A 17082-nucleotide genomic window follows, 5' to 3' on the forward strand; every position below is an offset into this window, starting at 1 on the left:
CCATTCAAATACCAACCTTTATTGTCTATGAGAAAGGTGTAGGATGCCAGAGAGTCCTGGTAGTAGGTTACATCTTCTAGGATGTAGGCCAAGTTTACATCGACTCCCACAATCCCCAGCAACAGGTTGCCAAAGTAACACGGTCTGACAACAGTCATTATGAGACCTGTAGGAAGAAATGGTTTCTGTAATCACATGTATCGCATGATCGGTACCCAGAACATTTCAAATCGCTGTATGTTCAGATGTTCAGATCTACTGAGCAGTTACTGCTGTAAAAATTCCTAACTTTCATTAGCTTTAATACCACTTATATTATGTAGTATGTGTACTTTGAGTGCAAAACAGACACTTAGCAGTGGAGCAATGTGTGATGACACTGATGACCCCTGCTGGTGAGTAAGCTTAATGACATCTACTGTTTCTTTTGTACAGTGGTAAAGATGCTCAAGGGCCAGTCACTCATACAGTACCTTCTCCCATTTCATCATTGTAGGGGAGGCTGAAGACGGCCACGTCGATCATCCTGTTGGGCAGGTTGATGTAGAAGCGCCCCACAGTGGTCTCCAGGTTACTGAGCTGGTTCAAGACCATCATGCTGCCCTTGACGACTGGGAGAGACGCGCGGTCCCGCACTCCGTACTTGGCAGAGTTCTGCTCAGCCAGATCCCGCAGGAATGCCAGCTCCTTCAATCCAGTGACACCCTCTGCACAGAGAGGATCACATCAGGGCATAGAATTCCAAAACAAAATCATTACTACCTCTACCCTTTAAGGTACAAGGGACCCACACATAAAATGAAGCTAACTTTATTTTTCCAATGTGGTGCACAAAATATGTTTAAAATTTAGTGACAGATTGGATCTTGTCATCCAAATGGTCAGTTTCCTCCTTGTGATACTTTTACCATTTCATTTGTGATATGCACATTTTTACCACAATATAGGACTCTTTAATAAAGACACATTGGCTTTCTGGTAATTGAACGCAATCTGTGGACCGAATAATACAAACAGCATGAAAGTGATTGCCAGTCCATTTAAAAGCATCATCAGATTCCCTTTGATAAACAACACTTGTTTTACAAAGTGCTCCCATGTCTGTTATTGAAAGGGGCCGCTCGCTTTCATCTATTTTTGTATAGGTGTACGGTACACTCAAGCCTCCTTTCAGTGCTTTGGAGATCCGATTTTAATGTCATGCTGAAATTGTGTTTGTGCTAACAGACGCCTGTCTGCTTTGAAGTTTTGCTTAACACATCTAGCACCATTGTTTAGTGGGGGACAGGTGAAGGGACACAATCCAGCCCACCACAGAGCATGAAGATGAAGGGAAGGGGGTGGGCCGTGTAAAACGGACACAACACTAATGAAGTGTATACAGGAATCCATTTTTAAAACCTCTTGTTATTGAAACACGTACGTGCTAAAGAAACGGCTGCATTAGCTCTCAATGTCTCACGTTCAAGTGATGAACCCTTAAAGAAACGGCTGCATTAGCTCTCAATGTCTCACGTTCAAGTGATGAACCCTTAAAGAAACGGCTGCATTAGCTCTCAATGTCTCACGTTCAAGTGATGAACCCTTAAAAAAACGGCTGCATTAGCTCTTAATGTCTCACATTCAAGTGATAAACCCCTAAAAAAAACGGCTACATTAGCTCTCAATGTCTCACATTCAAGTGATAAACCCTTAAAAAAACGGCTGCATTAGCTCTCAATGCCTCATATTCAAGTGATAAACCCTTAAAAAAAACAGCTGCATTAGCTCTCAATGCCTCATATTCAAGTGATGAACCCTTGATACCGTTCATGAGCGCGTAGGTAAGGATCATGACAGCGTTGTTCAGGTAGCCGTTCTCCTCGTTGATAACTCGGAGCGTGGCTTTCTTATCGTCCTCGGAGGAGTCCCTCGATGTGATTCCCGATGACAGGTAGATTATCACCATGTCAGTGTCTGCAGAGAGAAAGAACACTGCACTTCAGCCTCCCTCCAAAAACGCCAAATAACTGTGACCAATTGCTGTGCGCAGCACCCCAATTATTTCTTTGGGCAATTATTTCTTGCGGTAGTACGATACTTTCAGCAGCAAATCATGTTCATAAAACTCTGCTAACATACATTACAGACTTCTTCTAACATCATTAGGTTTATCTGTGTATCTGATGGGTTCAAAAGCTCAGTTCTCAAAATGACCCTAATCTTAGGGATGAGAAATGAACAATGTGTTCTCATTCCAGGGAAGGAGCGGTGCAGAGACAGCTTCAAAGAGCAGCTTTTGCTCAGTAAGAGAGTGCTCGGCTTTTATCGATTTGAGAAGTATGGATGCTTGCTGAAAGGTGTGCAGTACGAGCCCCCAGTCACTCTAGTAGCACGAGAAAGGACAGGCACATTGAACAGAAGGACAGCGTACTTGACTTCTGAAAGGACAGGCACATTGAACAGAAGGACAGCGTACTTGACTTCTGCCTGGTCACGTTGTGAGTGTCCCGGAGGAGCTGGAAAGCTTTCTGGAAGCCCAGGGCATGCTGGGTGGGGCTGTCTGAGGACTTGATGTTGCTGATAAAGGAGGACATCTTCCTCTTGGTTTCACTGGTGGCTGGAGACAGGAAAGCCTTGTAGCACTGATCCAGAGAACACGTCCGCACTGCATCTGCCACTGCCAACATGGAGATCTGAGCAAGAGAGGAGACAGCAGCCAAGGTGAGTACATCGGGACCATGCGCAAATGAGAGGGGCAGAAAACTACTGACACGGAGATCTTATGCCATGCTCTAAAGTTAAACTGGTAGTGTTTGGTATTACATTGTGTAATTACCATCTAGAAAACAGGGTTTGGGCCAAATTAAATTAAATATTGAAGTTTATGCTGTATCTGTTACAAATGTTCGGTATTGCTACCTTGAATAGGCTAAAGATTATAGGTGATCTTGGTGAACGAAGTCAAACCCTTCTCAAATTCACACTACAATATACTTCAGTATACTCCCCCTCTCCCATATTTCTATTTATAGTTAGAATACTCACTTTATCATGCTCATCGATGGAATTCAGGATGACTTGTGCCGCATCTTTAGCAATCTGAATCTGGGTTTCCGTGGCCGAGGCTCCATGGTCCACGATGACGACTATGTGCTTTGACTGTGGCCGCACTGCTGATACATACACAGGCCTAGAACACAAAACCAAATACAGACAGATTGCCTTAGGACACAGACCACTAAATGTAATTTACCTTTCTATTCAGTTCAGTGGAATATTTCCTTTGCATGTCAACAGTGTATGGCTGACTGCTTCTAATTGTGTGCTCCTCACCTTAAAACAATTAGGCCCGATTCTCATGTCAGGACCAGCTGCTTTACTTTGAAATTTAAGTCATCTGATAAAAATACAGCACGACTGGAACAGAGCTAACAATGTGAGCTTAGTGGTAAACACGGTCTCCGCTTTCTGTGGAAACTCAGAACAGAACAGGATCTGATTCCATGAGGAGGCCACTCTAACCAGACATGAGGCGCATCCTCCCTGATCAGTGCTCTCCCTCCCGCTGCCTGCATTCCTGTTAGGAGTCTATAATCACAGTGGCTCCTGGACAAGCAAGGGCAGGGGCTGTTTAGTTTAGCTTTGTTTTGTTTACATAACTGGAAAATGACTCTTCAGAAATGCCCCAATTATCGTGGCATATGTAAAGGAGCTCCCTCAAATGCCGCAGTCACTGTTTTAATATGCAGCACATGCTGTTCAGAGGTGAATGACTTGGTAAAATCAAACCCATATTGTTTGTGGCTTTAGAATTGTTTAACACACAGGGGAGTATTCGGTCTCTTCCTTGGTAGTATGGGCGGCAGACGTGGGGTCATTTCTAATTAATCACAATTACAGCAGCATTGTTTGCTGAAATTAGTTACACTACTATTTTGTTCAATTACATAATGCTGGAGTAATAACAATTCTAATTACAATTATACTAAAAAGTGACATGAACAACTACACACATTACCATGTTTACTCTATTTAATCCAAACAGTTAAGCAATACATCACAGGTACACATACAGAAACATACTAAATCACTTCTTTTTTAAAACAAATGAAGTCACTTAAAGTGGTTGAAAATACGAGAATAATGACCGCTCAAATGTAAAACCCAACATGGAAGTGTGAATGATCAAGTTTGACAAGGAGTGGAATTGAACTGTAAGTCAGTCAATGATATGGTATAATTCGAATTACAACTACAGGTACGGAGGTGTGCCAAGGTTCAGCTACAATTACAATGTAATTGCAATGAGTTACGACTTTCACAATTACAACTAGTCTGGCGCAGGGTTCAATCATTGCCAGGCAGGAGTCTGAGGGGTGTAACAAGTCCATTCACTCTTACCGGCTGCGGTGCTCATAGGTGCCCTTGCAGCGGAACTTGTGAGCTGGAAAGACGGTGAAGATGCCCTCTTCAGAGCTGAAGTATTGCCACTTTATCCCGGGGTTGGACTTCAGGTTGTCAGCCAGCACTGTGGAGTAGAATGGAGAGAATGAACAGGGCGTGTGAAAAGACAAGCTTGAGCAACAAACAAAGACTTCACCTCACAGGTACGTCCGCCTTTGTGCTTAGCTTAGGCCTCTTCCAAATCTGAATGGGAACAGCATGCAAGAAGACAACAGATTCCAAGAAATCAACATTTAAACTGCATTTATTAAATTTACCAACCGAATAAAAAATTCAACAGAGCATTCCTGGAGGAATGAATGAAACTCTTTAGAAGACGGTACGCTTCTATATCGGCTTAGATTTTTATGTTGCCGTGTGTTATGCTACTTCCTTAGCAACTGAAATAATAAAATAACGAACCCCCACACACACAAATAATGAAGCCCTCCTCACTTCAGCCAATCGTACACTCAAGTACAGTTTAAGAGATACTGAAAACCAGTCTGAAATCTCATGGCTTTCTGCAGTCTGAGTGTCACACCCTCACTCCAATCTGAAGCAGCATGCATTCATTTACATACCAGCATCTTCTAAACAACTCAAACGTTCCATTGAAGGAATTCTAGAACTGATAAACAGTCTTGTTTTCAGTATTGCAAACCGATACTATGCTATCATTCAGCAACAGCAAGCGTGTCCTTACTAAAACAAAATCGTTTTTTTAAAGGCTCAAAACATCTTTCAAAAGGACTGTATTCCCAACCCAGACATTGGGAAGATATACAGTGATCCTTTATTAATATAGGAAAATGAAGAGAGCAAGAAGGGAGAGCCAGTTGAAGAGGATTCATAATCCTGGAAAAACTTTCTCTTTATCCACAATGCTGACTGCTCTTTAAAACACAAAATCGGTTTATGACAAACCCGTAACACAACACATTATCCTCTACATATTTTTCAGTGAGAGCTTGATGGATAATTACAAAACTGTAGCAACTGTTAGTATGGGACCGGCAAGAGATTTCTGAACAGCACTGTTAACGTGGCCAACAAAAACTAAAGCATTATCTGTGGAGGAAACTGCTCTCATCGTGGAGATAATATCACAGTTTCTAAAGATTCCAGTTACCGGCTTTCTAGCCAACAGAAGAAATGTCAGCCAAAAAAAGGTCAAAAATACGATAAGATCAGAATTCTGCCCTTCTTAAAGGAAGTGATTGTACAGTGAAATATAATGCAGTACTGTATTAATGAAAAGGGTCAAGAGGTTCATGCTTCACACACACGCAAAGACATAGCACATGCTTACAAACGTAACAAAAAACATGCTTACATATTATTTATAAAGTGCATAGTATGTGTGTACAGTTATTCATGTACACCTGACACACACACACACACACACACATTCTTCGGTTGCAATTTAGTTTACAAACTGCAAGGAGCTCTCTAAAATCTTTCTGGTTCTACAGTCATCCTTCGGATCCCTCCACTCCATGCAGAGTACTCCGTCAGACTCTCAAAGGAAAAACACAGCACTGTAGAGCAAAGAGCAAGCAGACTGACGGCCATGCTGTCATCAGTCCTTGTGTCGGTTTTGTTTTTCCACAGCTGCACTGTGTGTATCACTGCTCATGCCTCACTTCATCACTGGGGTCTAAATGATACATTATTTACACACCGGAGAGAGTGACTGGAGCACAGCAAGGTGGACTGTGGGGAATGGGGAATACAAATGATGGGGGCAGCATGGAACTTCCTGTTCTAAATTGGGTCACAATTAGAATCTCAGCTATAGGGATGGAAATAAGACTCCCACTGCATAGCAGTTTGATCCACTCCTGGTTCTACTATGAGTTTAATAACACACACCTGAGCTTGTTACCTATACACTGGGGCTAATAACGCACATATTAAAACCAGGAATGGGTGAAAATGCTGTGCAACAGGAGTCTTATTTCCATCCCTGCAGTATTTGTATGGTGCTTGTTTTCCTGAAATAAGGTTCTGGTAATACGCTGATCAACCACCAAGGCGGGGAATAAAGCTGCAGTGTACATCAGTGTGTGTATATATATAATCTTCCCCTGTCCTTGTTTAATATGCAAAGCTTTCCTGAGTTTGAAGGAATATTCCGTGCTGAACAGCGTGTTGCCATGGTGTTCTGTTCACACGGGGGCACTGCAGCTCCAGAGAGAGAAAGGTACCGACCTGAGTTGAGGTCGCGTCCTGGGTTGAAGGCACGGCTGTTAACGGTGGTAGACAGCCTGTCGCAGCTGATGGTTTTGGAAACGTTTGTGTTGAAGTTGCCATCAAAGCTGAAAAAAGTAAAAGTGTAGTACAAGTTATTATCACATCATATTTTTATGCATCTCCACAATTGTACCAGAAAAGTTAAATGTACCAATAGAGAGACACACACACACACACACACACACACACATCGGAGCGAGTCCCACACCATACAGCAGGGAAGATCTCACACGTGAATGTGCAATAACCTATGATAACCATTGTTATACATCAAGTGTTGAATAAATAGAAACACTGTGAAAATTCATGGACAACTGTAGCTACTCTGCAGATGACAATGACCCAATGGTATATTTGTATTGTATAGTGCAAATCTTTGATATAAAAATACATATACAGTTCAGCAATGCTACATTTTACCAACAGCTCCCTTGGCCAAGCAATATCCAGTGTAACATTGTTTTATTATTATGTACCATTTATTTTTCAAAATAAAAGAGCATTTTCTAATCAAACCAAGCTTGAGCTGAATGTTTTGCTCATACAGACGTAATGAGACAAACAAGGCCTGGGATAAAAATTCCACCTAAAAACGTTTCTAGACTTCTGTCTTTTTTTAAATCCACTTAGCAGCACACATGGTGCATCCACCACCCCCCTAGCCCCACCCCAAGACCCGGACAGGTCTCTCTGAATTCCACAAGGTTTTCGACCTTAACCACGACTCTGAATATTGGATCGCACTAGTGCAAGGCAGCTCTGGCTGCTGCAGATCAAACGGCTTCCAGAACCCCCCCCCCGCCCCACTCCAGGCTCAGTTCCCTTTAATGAAGGGCTGTGCAGAGCTGTATCTCGGGGAGCAGTGAGAAGCACATCGCCTGCTTTGATCTCTTCCCCACTGAAATCCCCTCCCCGAGCTCGATAGCGAGATGCTCGCTTGATTGACAGCTGCTCTGATGTACAAAACACTTTGAACTTCAGACATTTAATTCCCAGCAGGCCCCAGTCATTATTATTCTCCTTCAACATGGTGAACATGTGGGGGCTAAGCAAACGTGGAACATAAAATACAACATTTTAAAAAAGTATCATGAAATTTGCCTGCTCTTTTAATTTTACATCAAAAACAAAACAAAACAAAATAATAATAACAATAATAATAATAAACACTTCTGCCATCTCCGTTCGGGTTTCATTCGGTCTGGGTTCTCTATGTAAATAAAGCTCTCATAGAAAAAAAACAAAAAAACTTTAGTTAGCATGCTAGGATTGTGTTCAATATCTTTAACAAAATTGTCTCTGGACAGTTTTTGTTTTCATTTGTATTTTTTTTTTTTTTTTTTTTTAACAAATGTGGCTTTTATTGAAGACAGGCAACTCAGATTTCATACTACTGAAAGCAAACGATTTATCATGGTCGCAGACAATATTCCAAATAAATACCACGACTACAACAACTGCTGAAGCCCATGAAAAAAGGATTGCCTGTTCGACCAAGACGTTCTATCAAAGCTAAAGAAAAACCCAGCATGATTAATCATTTAGAAGCCTAATATATAGCACAATGAATGCAATTTAACCCATTCAATCCTGGTGGGACCTCAACCTCATCTTGGTGCCTTAACATATGATGCCATTGGAAATTACCCTGGAACCTCACAGGACTCCTCGGCGCCAGTCCGAGCTAGTGTATAAATATATGTTTAAAAAAATCATAATTTTATTCTTGTCACCTGGAATTCTGTGTCAGTCAAAGCTCTAATTTCAGGACAAGCAGTATGAACTTTTCATGCATTTTCAATTTGGATTGCTTTTTTGCATACAGACATACAAATGTGCACTGCACAATTCAAATGGTATCACACATAAATATTGCACTGTATCATTACCTTCAACCTTCCATATTATTCGTAGTTTTATCAGTTACAGTATGTGTTGTTTTTTTGTACAAACCAAAGTACAAAGTGTGAAACGGGAAAATTGATTATTCATGTATCTGTCCTATATTAAAATCCTTTGTGTTAAGCAGTTCAAACATCCTTATCAGAAAGCAAATAAAACAGACTGTGGGAGCAGTTTATATGACCGTTTAAGAGGATTAAATGTGAGGCAAGAAACTGACAGTGCCTCTTCAAAGTGTGTTCTGTGATTCTTACACATGCATTTCCAAATGGGGACACTCTGAGCCTTGACATGGAAAAACTATTTAAAAAAAACAGTACAAATGAAATATATGTATATTAATAGAAAAGGGTCAGTCATGACTATCAACCAATATCTAAGCAGGCACGCCTTTTATATAAAAGCAACAAGATGTTTATAGCCTAGTTACATATTTGACTTTCATTGTGTGTCATAAAATTGCGTCACAAGGTACATCTGTACCCTGGCAATGTTGTGGGCAAATGTTGACCCTGTGTTACATTATTGCTCAATACTGTACATAGTATGTTCAAGATTATACTAATAACCCCACCTCCAACACCAAACGTATAGAAAGTAGTACCCCATGACAAAAGTGGGATCATGTGGTTGAAGGTTGCCATTTCAAAGCTGAATGCTGTAGGTTCACTCTCTAGATTATACTGTAACATGCTGGCATTGATTAAACCATTCCATGGGTCTGATTGAACATGGAGGTGAACCCTAAACATCAGATGGATATAAACCATCAGGAAGAGCGTGAAATACCTCGCACCCCCCAGTAAGGGTCTAAACAAAGCACGCAGGTGTGCCGACCGGCTTTGAAAGACATGAGGCTGAGAACTGCTTTACATGCAACACAAGAGACATGAGGGTTTGATCACTGCAGTCATGACACAGCACAGCTAAGGAAGAGATGCATCACAAATTGCTTCACTATCACCGAGTTAATACACTGATGCTTAAAATGAATAAGTAAATACATACATAAATAAATAAATAAATAGCACACATAAAGCACATTGATGGAATGGGACCAGTGCTGCTACTTCACTTTCTCTTGCAAATCAACACATCTAATGCAGGACTGGCCAAACCTGGCAACATTCCAGGCCACAAATGTACATACAGGAATTTTTTCTATTGTCTCGTTGACTGATGCACATAGAATAGTTACCACGCACCAAGTTAAATGCCAGAGGCTGTGTCCATTAGAAAGCTGAGAACTGAAAACTGAAATGTAGGGCCAGGTTGGAAGAAATGCCTGGACTGGAACTGGTGCAGGATTTGACAAGCAATAACATTACCGGACCAAGAACGCCTTACTGGGTTGTATAATTCTAGCATCATACTTTTCTGCTGGTAGGGGCACTAATCATCCCATGCTTGATGTTACAAATAATGCAAAAAGAATACAATTAGGCAGGAGTAACAAACCACAAACAGAGTACACCTTTCATACAATATATTTTAATGAGCAACAGGTTTCACTAAACTCTCTCTATTCCGCACTGCCGGTATGGATCATTCTCTTAAGGCCACCAAGCTCCATGTATACAAAGCCATGCTAATTTCAGACAGGATAGTGTGTGGATGGAATAGGAGCCTGATAATATCCCTGTGTGGGGCAGGGTGGGGGCTGTGGCAGTGTTCAAGCTGCTAACGAAACAACATTCAGTTCACGCCACGCATTAAAGTGCCTAGAAGCTATTAGAAAAAAAAAAAATACAGCAGAAAAAATTGGATTTTGGATAAGTAAATGCAAATGGAACTATTTTTCTTTACAGCGGATTTAAATAGGTACCAGATAAAGCTGCAATGAAGAGGATTTCGATGGTTTGAAGATGCTAAAACCACACATTCTTTTTATTACTAAAAAGATAGCAGTGCCATAATTCCAACTGAATCCCAGCCATCCTACAGAAAACTTGGTTGAAATGTTTGTCTACCTTTTTTTTTTTTTTTTAAGTTTATTTTAGTTTTACTAAGGAGTGGCAATATCACTATGTATTTAGAAATGATTTTTGATTTTTACAAAACACATTTGGAGTACACTTCTAAATCAACCTTCAATGTAGCGTAATTGAATTTCAAATACAAGCCAATTCCCACATTCATCACTGAATCCATTCAAATGCCTTTATTTCAGAACGTGTAAGCAAGGCAGACAAACTCTGTACAGAACGAATGTTCTAACGTTACAAAAATGCTGTTATGGAAATGAACAACTACTACAAAACTAAAAAAAAAGATACCGAGGGAAATGTATTGTAAATGTGAACCTCCTTCTTTTGCACTCGAGTCCTGCCCAGCGGAGCACCTCCCTTGTGCAGTATACTTACTCCAGCATGGAGGGAGGGATGGTACAGCAGTCCTGGGTGGCAGTCAGGGGGGATGTGAGGTGGGCCGTGTACGATGCTTCAACCACCTGCTTGTTCCTGTTCACCACGTCCAGGTAGCGGTTAAATTTCTCGCGGATCTTTTTTTCCAACTAAAATAAAAAATAAATTTTAAAAAATTACATCAATTTTTTATATGTTTCCTAAAAGAAGGCGACATATAAAAAGTAGCAGCACTACAGCGATTCTGAATTATTACTGTACACAACACCCTTTGAGACACATTTTCAAAGCTTTTTACTCTAGTCTTTTAAAGCCACGCTAACGTTACAACATTTTTTTCTGTTAAATGATTTGTTTCTTGTTTTCTAGTAACAGTTCTCCTTTGTAACAAAAAAAGAGTGAATTAAAGACTGGGGTAAACCCTTTTTAAAAGGATTGTGCCTTGTCTGTTTTTTTTAGGGGCAATCTGAAAATTTAATAAAACAAAACACTCCCCCACAAACTGTATATCTCCATTAATCTAGGAATGGTGGGGAGTCACTTTGCATTAGATCTCAGATCTCTGTGCAGATTACAAATTCCCTCTCGCTGAGTGGTTGCACTTGAACGGTTGTATTTTAAAGGATCTGCTTCGCTGGTTTTATGGCCCCACACACAAACAAAAACTCAAATAAAAATTGAGAAAATGCCCAATATGGCATCAACATCCATAACATTCAAAGTTTATCACCCTGAAAATATCTTTAAACAAAGCACTCTGGTTGAAAATCTTCATTGTAACTATGCTGTATTTAATTACTAGAAATAAAACTATTACCCTTTTTAGTGGCATAAAAACAAATTAATTCAAAAAATACTGACAAACATCCTTTTACCTTATTAGCAACACCACACTTCATTAGAATAAATGCCAGTAGCATAGAAGCAAATTGGTTTCAAACAATTAAAAAAAAAACAACACATGAACACACAATTCATAGCTGAAGTCTCTATGACTTCATTTAAGATGTTGAGTTCAATTACTGGTCTTCAAAAGGAAGGCAGAATTTGACGGGTGCATTTGTGAGTGCTACTGATTTACTTAAAAACATTCCTCTGCCAATGGTGAGTGACTAGTGTGAAATGGACCAAATCAGAAGTAAAAGTCAGTTCCCAACCCACTCACAAAACCACATCCAGGATCAGCTTCAGCCCTATTTCCAGGCACAGCCCCAGGGACTGTCCTAATCCCTGCCCCAACCCCAATTCCAGGATAAGCCCAACTGCAACAGCTTTAATGCAGTATGGACTGTTGGGACTGTGGGAGAGGGAGGACGAGAAGGGGAAATTATGTAAATAGTTGTTTGTGTGCTGTTTTGTGGGTGCCGGGGGTGTATTGTGTTGTATTACTGTGAGCGATATAGTTTGTGTTCTACCTCTTCCCAGTCAGCGGGACCCCTCTCTCTCCTGTGTGTGCAGCGACTTCGCTCTCTCTTTGGTGTGTGTTGGCTTTGTTTGCTTGTTCTGTAGTCTATGTGTTGCGTGAGTGGTGTGGTGAATGGGCTGCCTCTGTCTTGTGTAGGATTGGGTGGGAGAACAGCGGGAGGGATAAGGACAGTGTCCCATGACAGTTTCTGCTAAAATATTTGCAAAATTCGCTCGCATCGCTGGAGTTGCTCGCTTCCAGTGCTCCACCTTCACACATTTGGAATTGGTACCAAATTCTTTCCAAAACCATCTTATTTCATAATATGTACCAGGTGATGACATGCTGTTTAAGTGGTCATTGACAGACCACATACCTCAGAAAGACCAGTTAACTTCACAATAGATTGCATTGGTACTGCATTCGTTTAACCTGTTGTGGCACATGATTACAAAATGGTAGGTTTAAACTGTATAAGCCATTGCAGGTGTGGCCAACCCTGGTCCTGGAGAGCCACAATCCTGACGGTTTTCTGGGTATCTTTAAATCACCAAACGACCTGGAAAAAAAGGTAGTGTTGGCCACCCCTGAGCTGTGGTATGGGGTTTGTACAGAAAGTTAAAAATGTAAGCAAAGACTTCTTCATTCGGAATACCAAACACACTGAGCAAGAAAGCAACCAACAAAAAGGCTAAATTCAAAAAGTACTCCTTCCTAAAAATGTATTCTACTTAGAAGAGTCCTTCTGTGAAGCCCTCGTAGAAAATAAACTGCTCCACGGATTGGAAAAGGACATCTCACAGTATTGACTGCCTTGCACTATTTTGCTGCAGCACTCGGTTTCCTCTGTTTCTGTGCCAATGTATTCCTCAGGCTCTGGAGTCCTGGCTGAGAGACAAAAGCGAGCCTCCTGACTTGGATCTGATGACAGGACGGCTGTGAAGCTGCGGGCAGGGGCATGCAGGCCCTCTCCCAGCTGCTGTTCCCAGCATTACCCGAGCGCAGCCCCTTCTCTGCACACAAATCCCCAGATTACTGTTTAATGACACAGCTGTGACATTTCACTGACCAATATCAAAATGATCAGCCCAGTCTCAAACGAGAGAGAGAGAGAGAGAGAGAGAGAGAGAGAGAGAGAGAGAGAGAAGCCAATGTCAGGTGGCTTGCGAGTCGCTCAGCATGCTGGGTGTAAACCCGAGTCCCTGGCTTGTGCTTCTGCAATGACCCTTTCAATAATTCAATAAAGTACTTCGTCATTTGATATGATATGTAATACAGTAACATAGTATATGCAGCACATAAGGCAAGCAACTCAATATAACAAAAACATTGTGAACTTACTTGATTGATGAATCCTGAGTGATGTCATTTATAGAAAAAAGTTGCTGCTAAATAAAAATATCTAAATTATGTTCAGATATATGTATATATATATATATATATATATATATATATATATATATATATATATATATATATATATATATATATATATATATATATATTTTTTTTTTTTTAAATTATGTCTCAATCCTAAAATTCTAAGTGATGCAAAACTTTTGGCCATATCTGTATACCTTCTCATCACAGCGACTCACCTTGCACTTCTGCAACACAAATTATAGGGGGGCAGGACAAAAAGGAGTAGAAAGGGTCTTTTTAATAGTGCTCAAATCCAATGATTTCAAGACTCCCAGCTCCACACCAGCAGGGCCTCAGCAGCTAATCCCTTGCCAGCTGTTGCATGTTTGGATAAGAATAGTAATTTATCAAGGTGAGCCACCAGGAGTCTTTCACTATTTATTTTTCATTCTTGAATTGAGCCCAGCCTGTTTCACACTAATGTAAACATTTATAGGGGCTCTTGTTACTACAGCAATACCAGTCAGCAACAAGCAATTGACCACTTTGAGGGCCTTCCAGCTAAGATCTACTGACACAAGCGCTCAGGCCTTCTGCATTGCCTAATTCAAGAGACCCACTGGCAAGGGTGCACCAACCAGCTCAGAAAAATATATATATATATAAAATAGGTAACGTAATACAATATAGCAGAATTATTTTACCCTTAATAAAAGATCAGTTTTGAAATTAGTTTTGTTGATTCTGTTGCCATGGATTCTGTGGGCTGAGTAAATGAATGAGCCAAAGAACTTTTAAAAATCACAGCCCAGCGCAGACATGGGCATGCAGATCTAAAGTATTCAAAATATGAATGTTACTAATGCTAGAAATAAGTTATAGTGCAGATTCTAAAAAGATACAATAATTTTTAATGAACACGAAGCCTGTTTAAGACACCAAAGCATTGTGTTTTATTTTCATCAGCGTTTAAAACTGTTAACCCTTACTTCACATAACCTTACTTTTTCAGGATATCTTTTTGGTGTATAAAACTACATTCGACACATCTGACGAATACCAGGGTTGGGGTCATTTCCTGTTTTTCAATTCCAATTCCATTTCCTTTTTAAAATCAATTGCTAATTCTCCAATTCCCTTTTAATCAATTGCAACACATCATTAATCAAAATTGCAAATCAGCAGTATTCTGTTAAAATGAGCATCTCACAGTGGCAACAAATTACTTCAATTGAAGTCACTGTTAGTCGATTAAACAGGCTTCGTACGAAAGCGGTCGAACAAGTATTGTCACTAAAATGCAAATTCCTTCAACAGAATTGGAATTGGGAATTCCTTTTAAAAAACAGGAATTGACCCCAACCCTGAGGAATACAACCCTTTTGTCGGAAGTTTGTTTGAATATTTATTACTGTGCTGTAAATATTCAAAGCAATTTAAAAGCACTGTGCTGTTGCAGAACGACTTGCCATCTCAAGTGTCTGTGCGCACATGAAAAGCTGCAGGATGACACCAACGCTCTAGCTGGGCCTGATCAATTCAATATATACTGACTGAATAAATTCATTAATCAAGTAAAGCACAGCTTTTACAAAAACCTTACAAAACAGCACGTTGCTGCCATACCATAGCTGAATCTGTGTTACAGTACAGGGGTAAAGACGAATAATCTGCAGCCCGAGTCACAGTTTATGCTCGTCACAATTCTGCACTGCACTGCGGGAGTGTGTGCCTTTAAATCAAGGCGTCTTGAGAAACCCTGCCAATTAGCGACTTGAGCATCTTTACACAAAAACTCAACTGGCACGGTGTAAACAGCCTGTGAATACAGAGAGCTTTCATACTGCAGAGGGGCTTCAAACAACAAGCCTGTTCAAAGCAAAGGGAACACAGTGAAGGATATGGTGTTTACCTATTGATCTGCAGGTTCAAACAGCATGGGAATATCAGTATGGGGTCCATGGCAGACCTATACCTTCAGCTGAGACTTCAAGCTTGGGAGCATTATTGTAAACACCAATGCCATGCAAAGAAATAAAGAAAAAAAACCAAAAAAAACAACACCTTTCCCCATAACTGATTGGGAGTTGGGACAGGGGGAAAACCCGCATGGGATGGAAATTATAATATATTATACAATCGTTTGAATCACATTTTGCCAAATATCTGATCTGAAAAAAAATGAACTATTAAGATGTGTGCAGGTTCTTTTATACAGAAATCTCTCTCTCTCTCTCTCTCTCTCTCTCTCTCTCTCTCTCTCTCTCTCTCTCTCTCTCTCTCTCTCTCTCTCTCTCTCTCTCTCTCTCCTCTCTCTCTCTCTCTCTCTCTCTCTCTCTCTCTCTCTCTCTCCTCTCTCTCTCTCTCTCTCTCTCTCTCTCTCTCTCTCTCTCTCTCTCTCTCTCTCTCTCTCTCTCTCTCTCTCTCTCTCTCTCTCTCTCATATATATATATTTTGAAAACCCTGATTGACATTCTGGATTGATTACAGCTTTCAATGCAGGAGAGCATGTTTATATAACTGAATAGCACAGATTCATCTTAATGACAGCCAGACTGGCCCACTTCTTATCCATTGGTGAAGTACTAAGTGGGTATTTATGTTAGCCACTCTACGATAAGAGCAACAGAACATCCATTAACCTCTCTTAGGATGATAAGGAACCAGACACAAACTATGCTGAAAAACACAACCTCGTGGATCACATTGGATACCAAAAGTCCAATTGTAATGTATATAAACATTACGCACTTAAAATTCTCTTATGTATCAATAAAAAGCACTGCAAAAATGTATAGACTCATATTAGCCTGATTTATATTCATGTATTAAATAAACATACTGAACATTAATTAATCAGTCACTCACCAGCTGCACTTCTGTTTCACCATTTGAATTTCTTTCTGTGTAGACGAAGGAGTTGAATATCCTCTGTGAAAGAACATAAAATAAAAATAAGATTAGTGTGACGAATACTCTGTGGAGAACAGCGATCCACACAAATCCAAGCAGGTGTCAGTCCGAATGATCAAATAATTGGTTTGTGCAGCATTACACATAGGATTACCATATGACTATGTACACTAGGACAGTGTGGGACAATTCAGGCTTTTTCAACTCGCACCCCAATGCATTCTGTTAAGTGTATCCTGCTGTGAACGGTACCCGAGACAGGCAACATACCAGAATGCACTGGGGTACCTTACACATGAACGCACATCTCAGATCTCCCCCTGTAGCCCTTGTTACTCGGTTTTATTGCAATTCTCCAAGACACCAAAACTCTGCTTGCATTCATATGGCAGCGAGTCCAGTAGAAGTGACTTCTCCCGGTGAGCTAAGCCCCTCACTTTCTGGAGGTCAGCTTGC

The 17082-nt window shown here is 40.5% G+C and overlaps 1 protein-coding gene across 1 annotated transcript in view; it reads right to left on the minus strand.

Annotated features, from left to right (window-relative positions):
* Positions 1-17082, minus strand: part of LOC117417471 (VWFA and cache domain-containing protein 1) — a 55719-nt gene that overhangs the window by 14409 nt on the left and 24228 nt on the right. The window contains exons 2-10 of the mRNA XM_034029639.3: positions 16582-16644; positions 10947-11095; positions 6640-6746; positions 4384-4510; positions 3028-3172; positions 2459-2675; positions 1807-1956; positions 474-707; positions 17-166 (exon numbers count right to left, since the gene is read on the minus strand). Of these exons, the coding sequence (XP_033885530.3) occupies positions 17-166; positions 474-707; positions 1807-1956; positions 2459-2675; positions 3028-3172; positions 4384-4510; positions 6640-6746; positions 10947-11095; positions 16582-16644 (1342 nt within the window). The remainder of the gene's footprint in view (positions 1-16; positions 167-473; positions 708-1806; positions 1957-2458; positions 2676-3027; positions 3173-4383; positions 4511-6639; positions 6747-10946; positions 11096-16581; positions 16645-17082) is intronic.

Source organism: Acipenser ruthenus, chromosome 12 (genome assembly GCF_902713425.1).
Source record: "Acipenser ruthenus chromosome 12, fAciRut3.2 maternal haplotype, whole genome shotgun sequence".
Lineage (NCBI taxonomy): Eukaryota > Metazoa > Chordata > Actinopteri > Acipenseriformes > Acipenseridae > Acipenser > Acipenser ruthenus.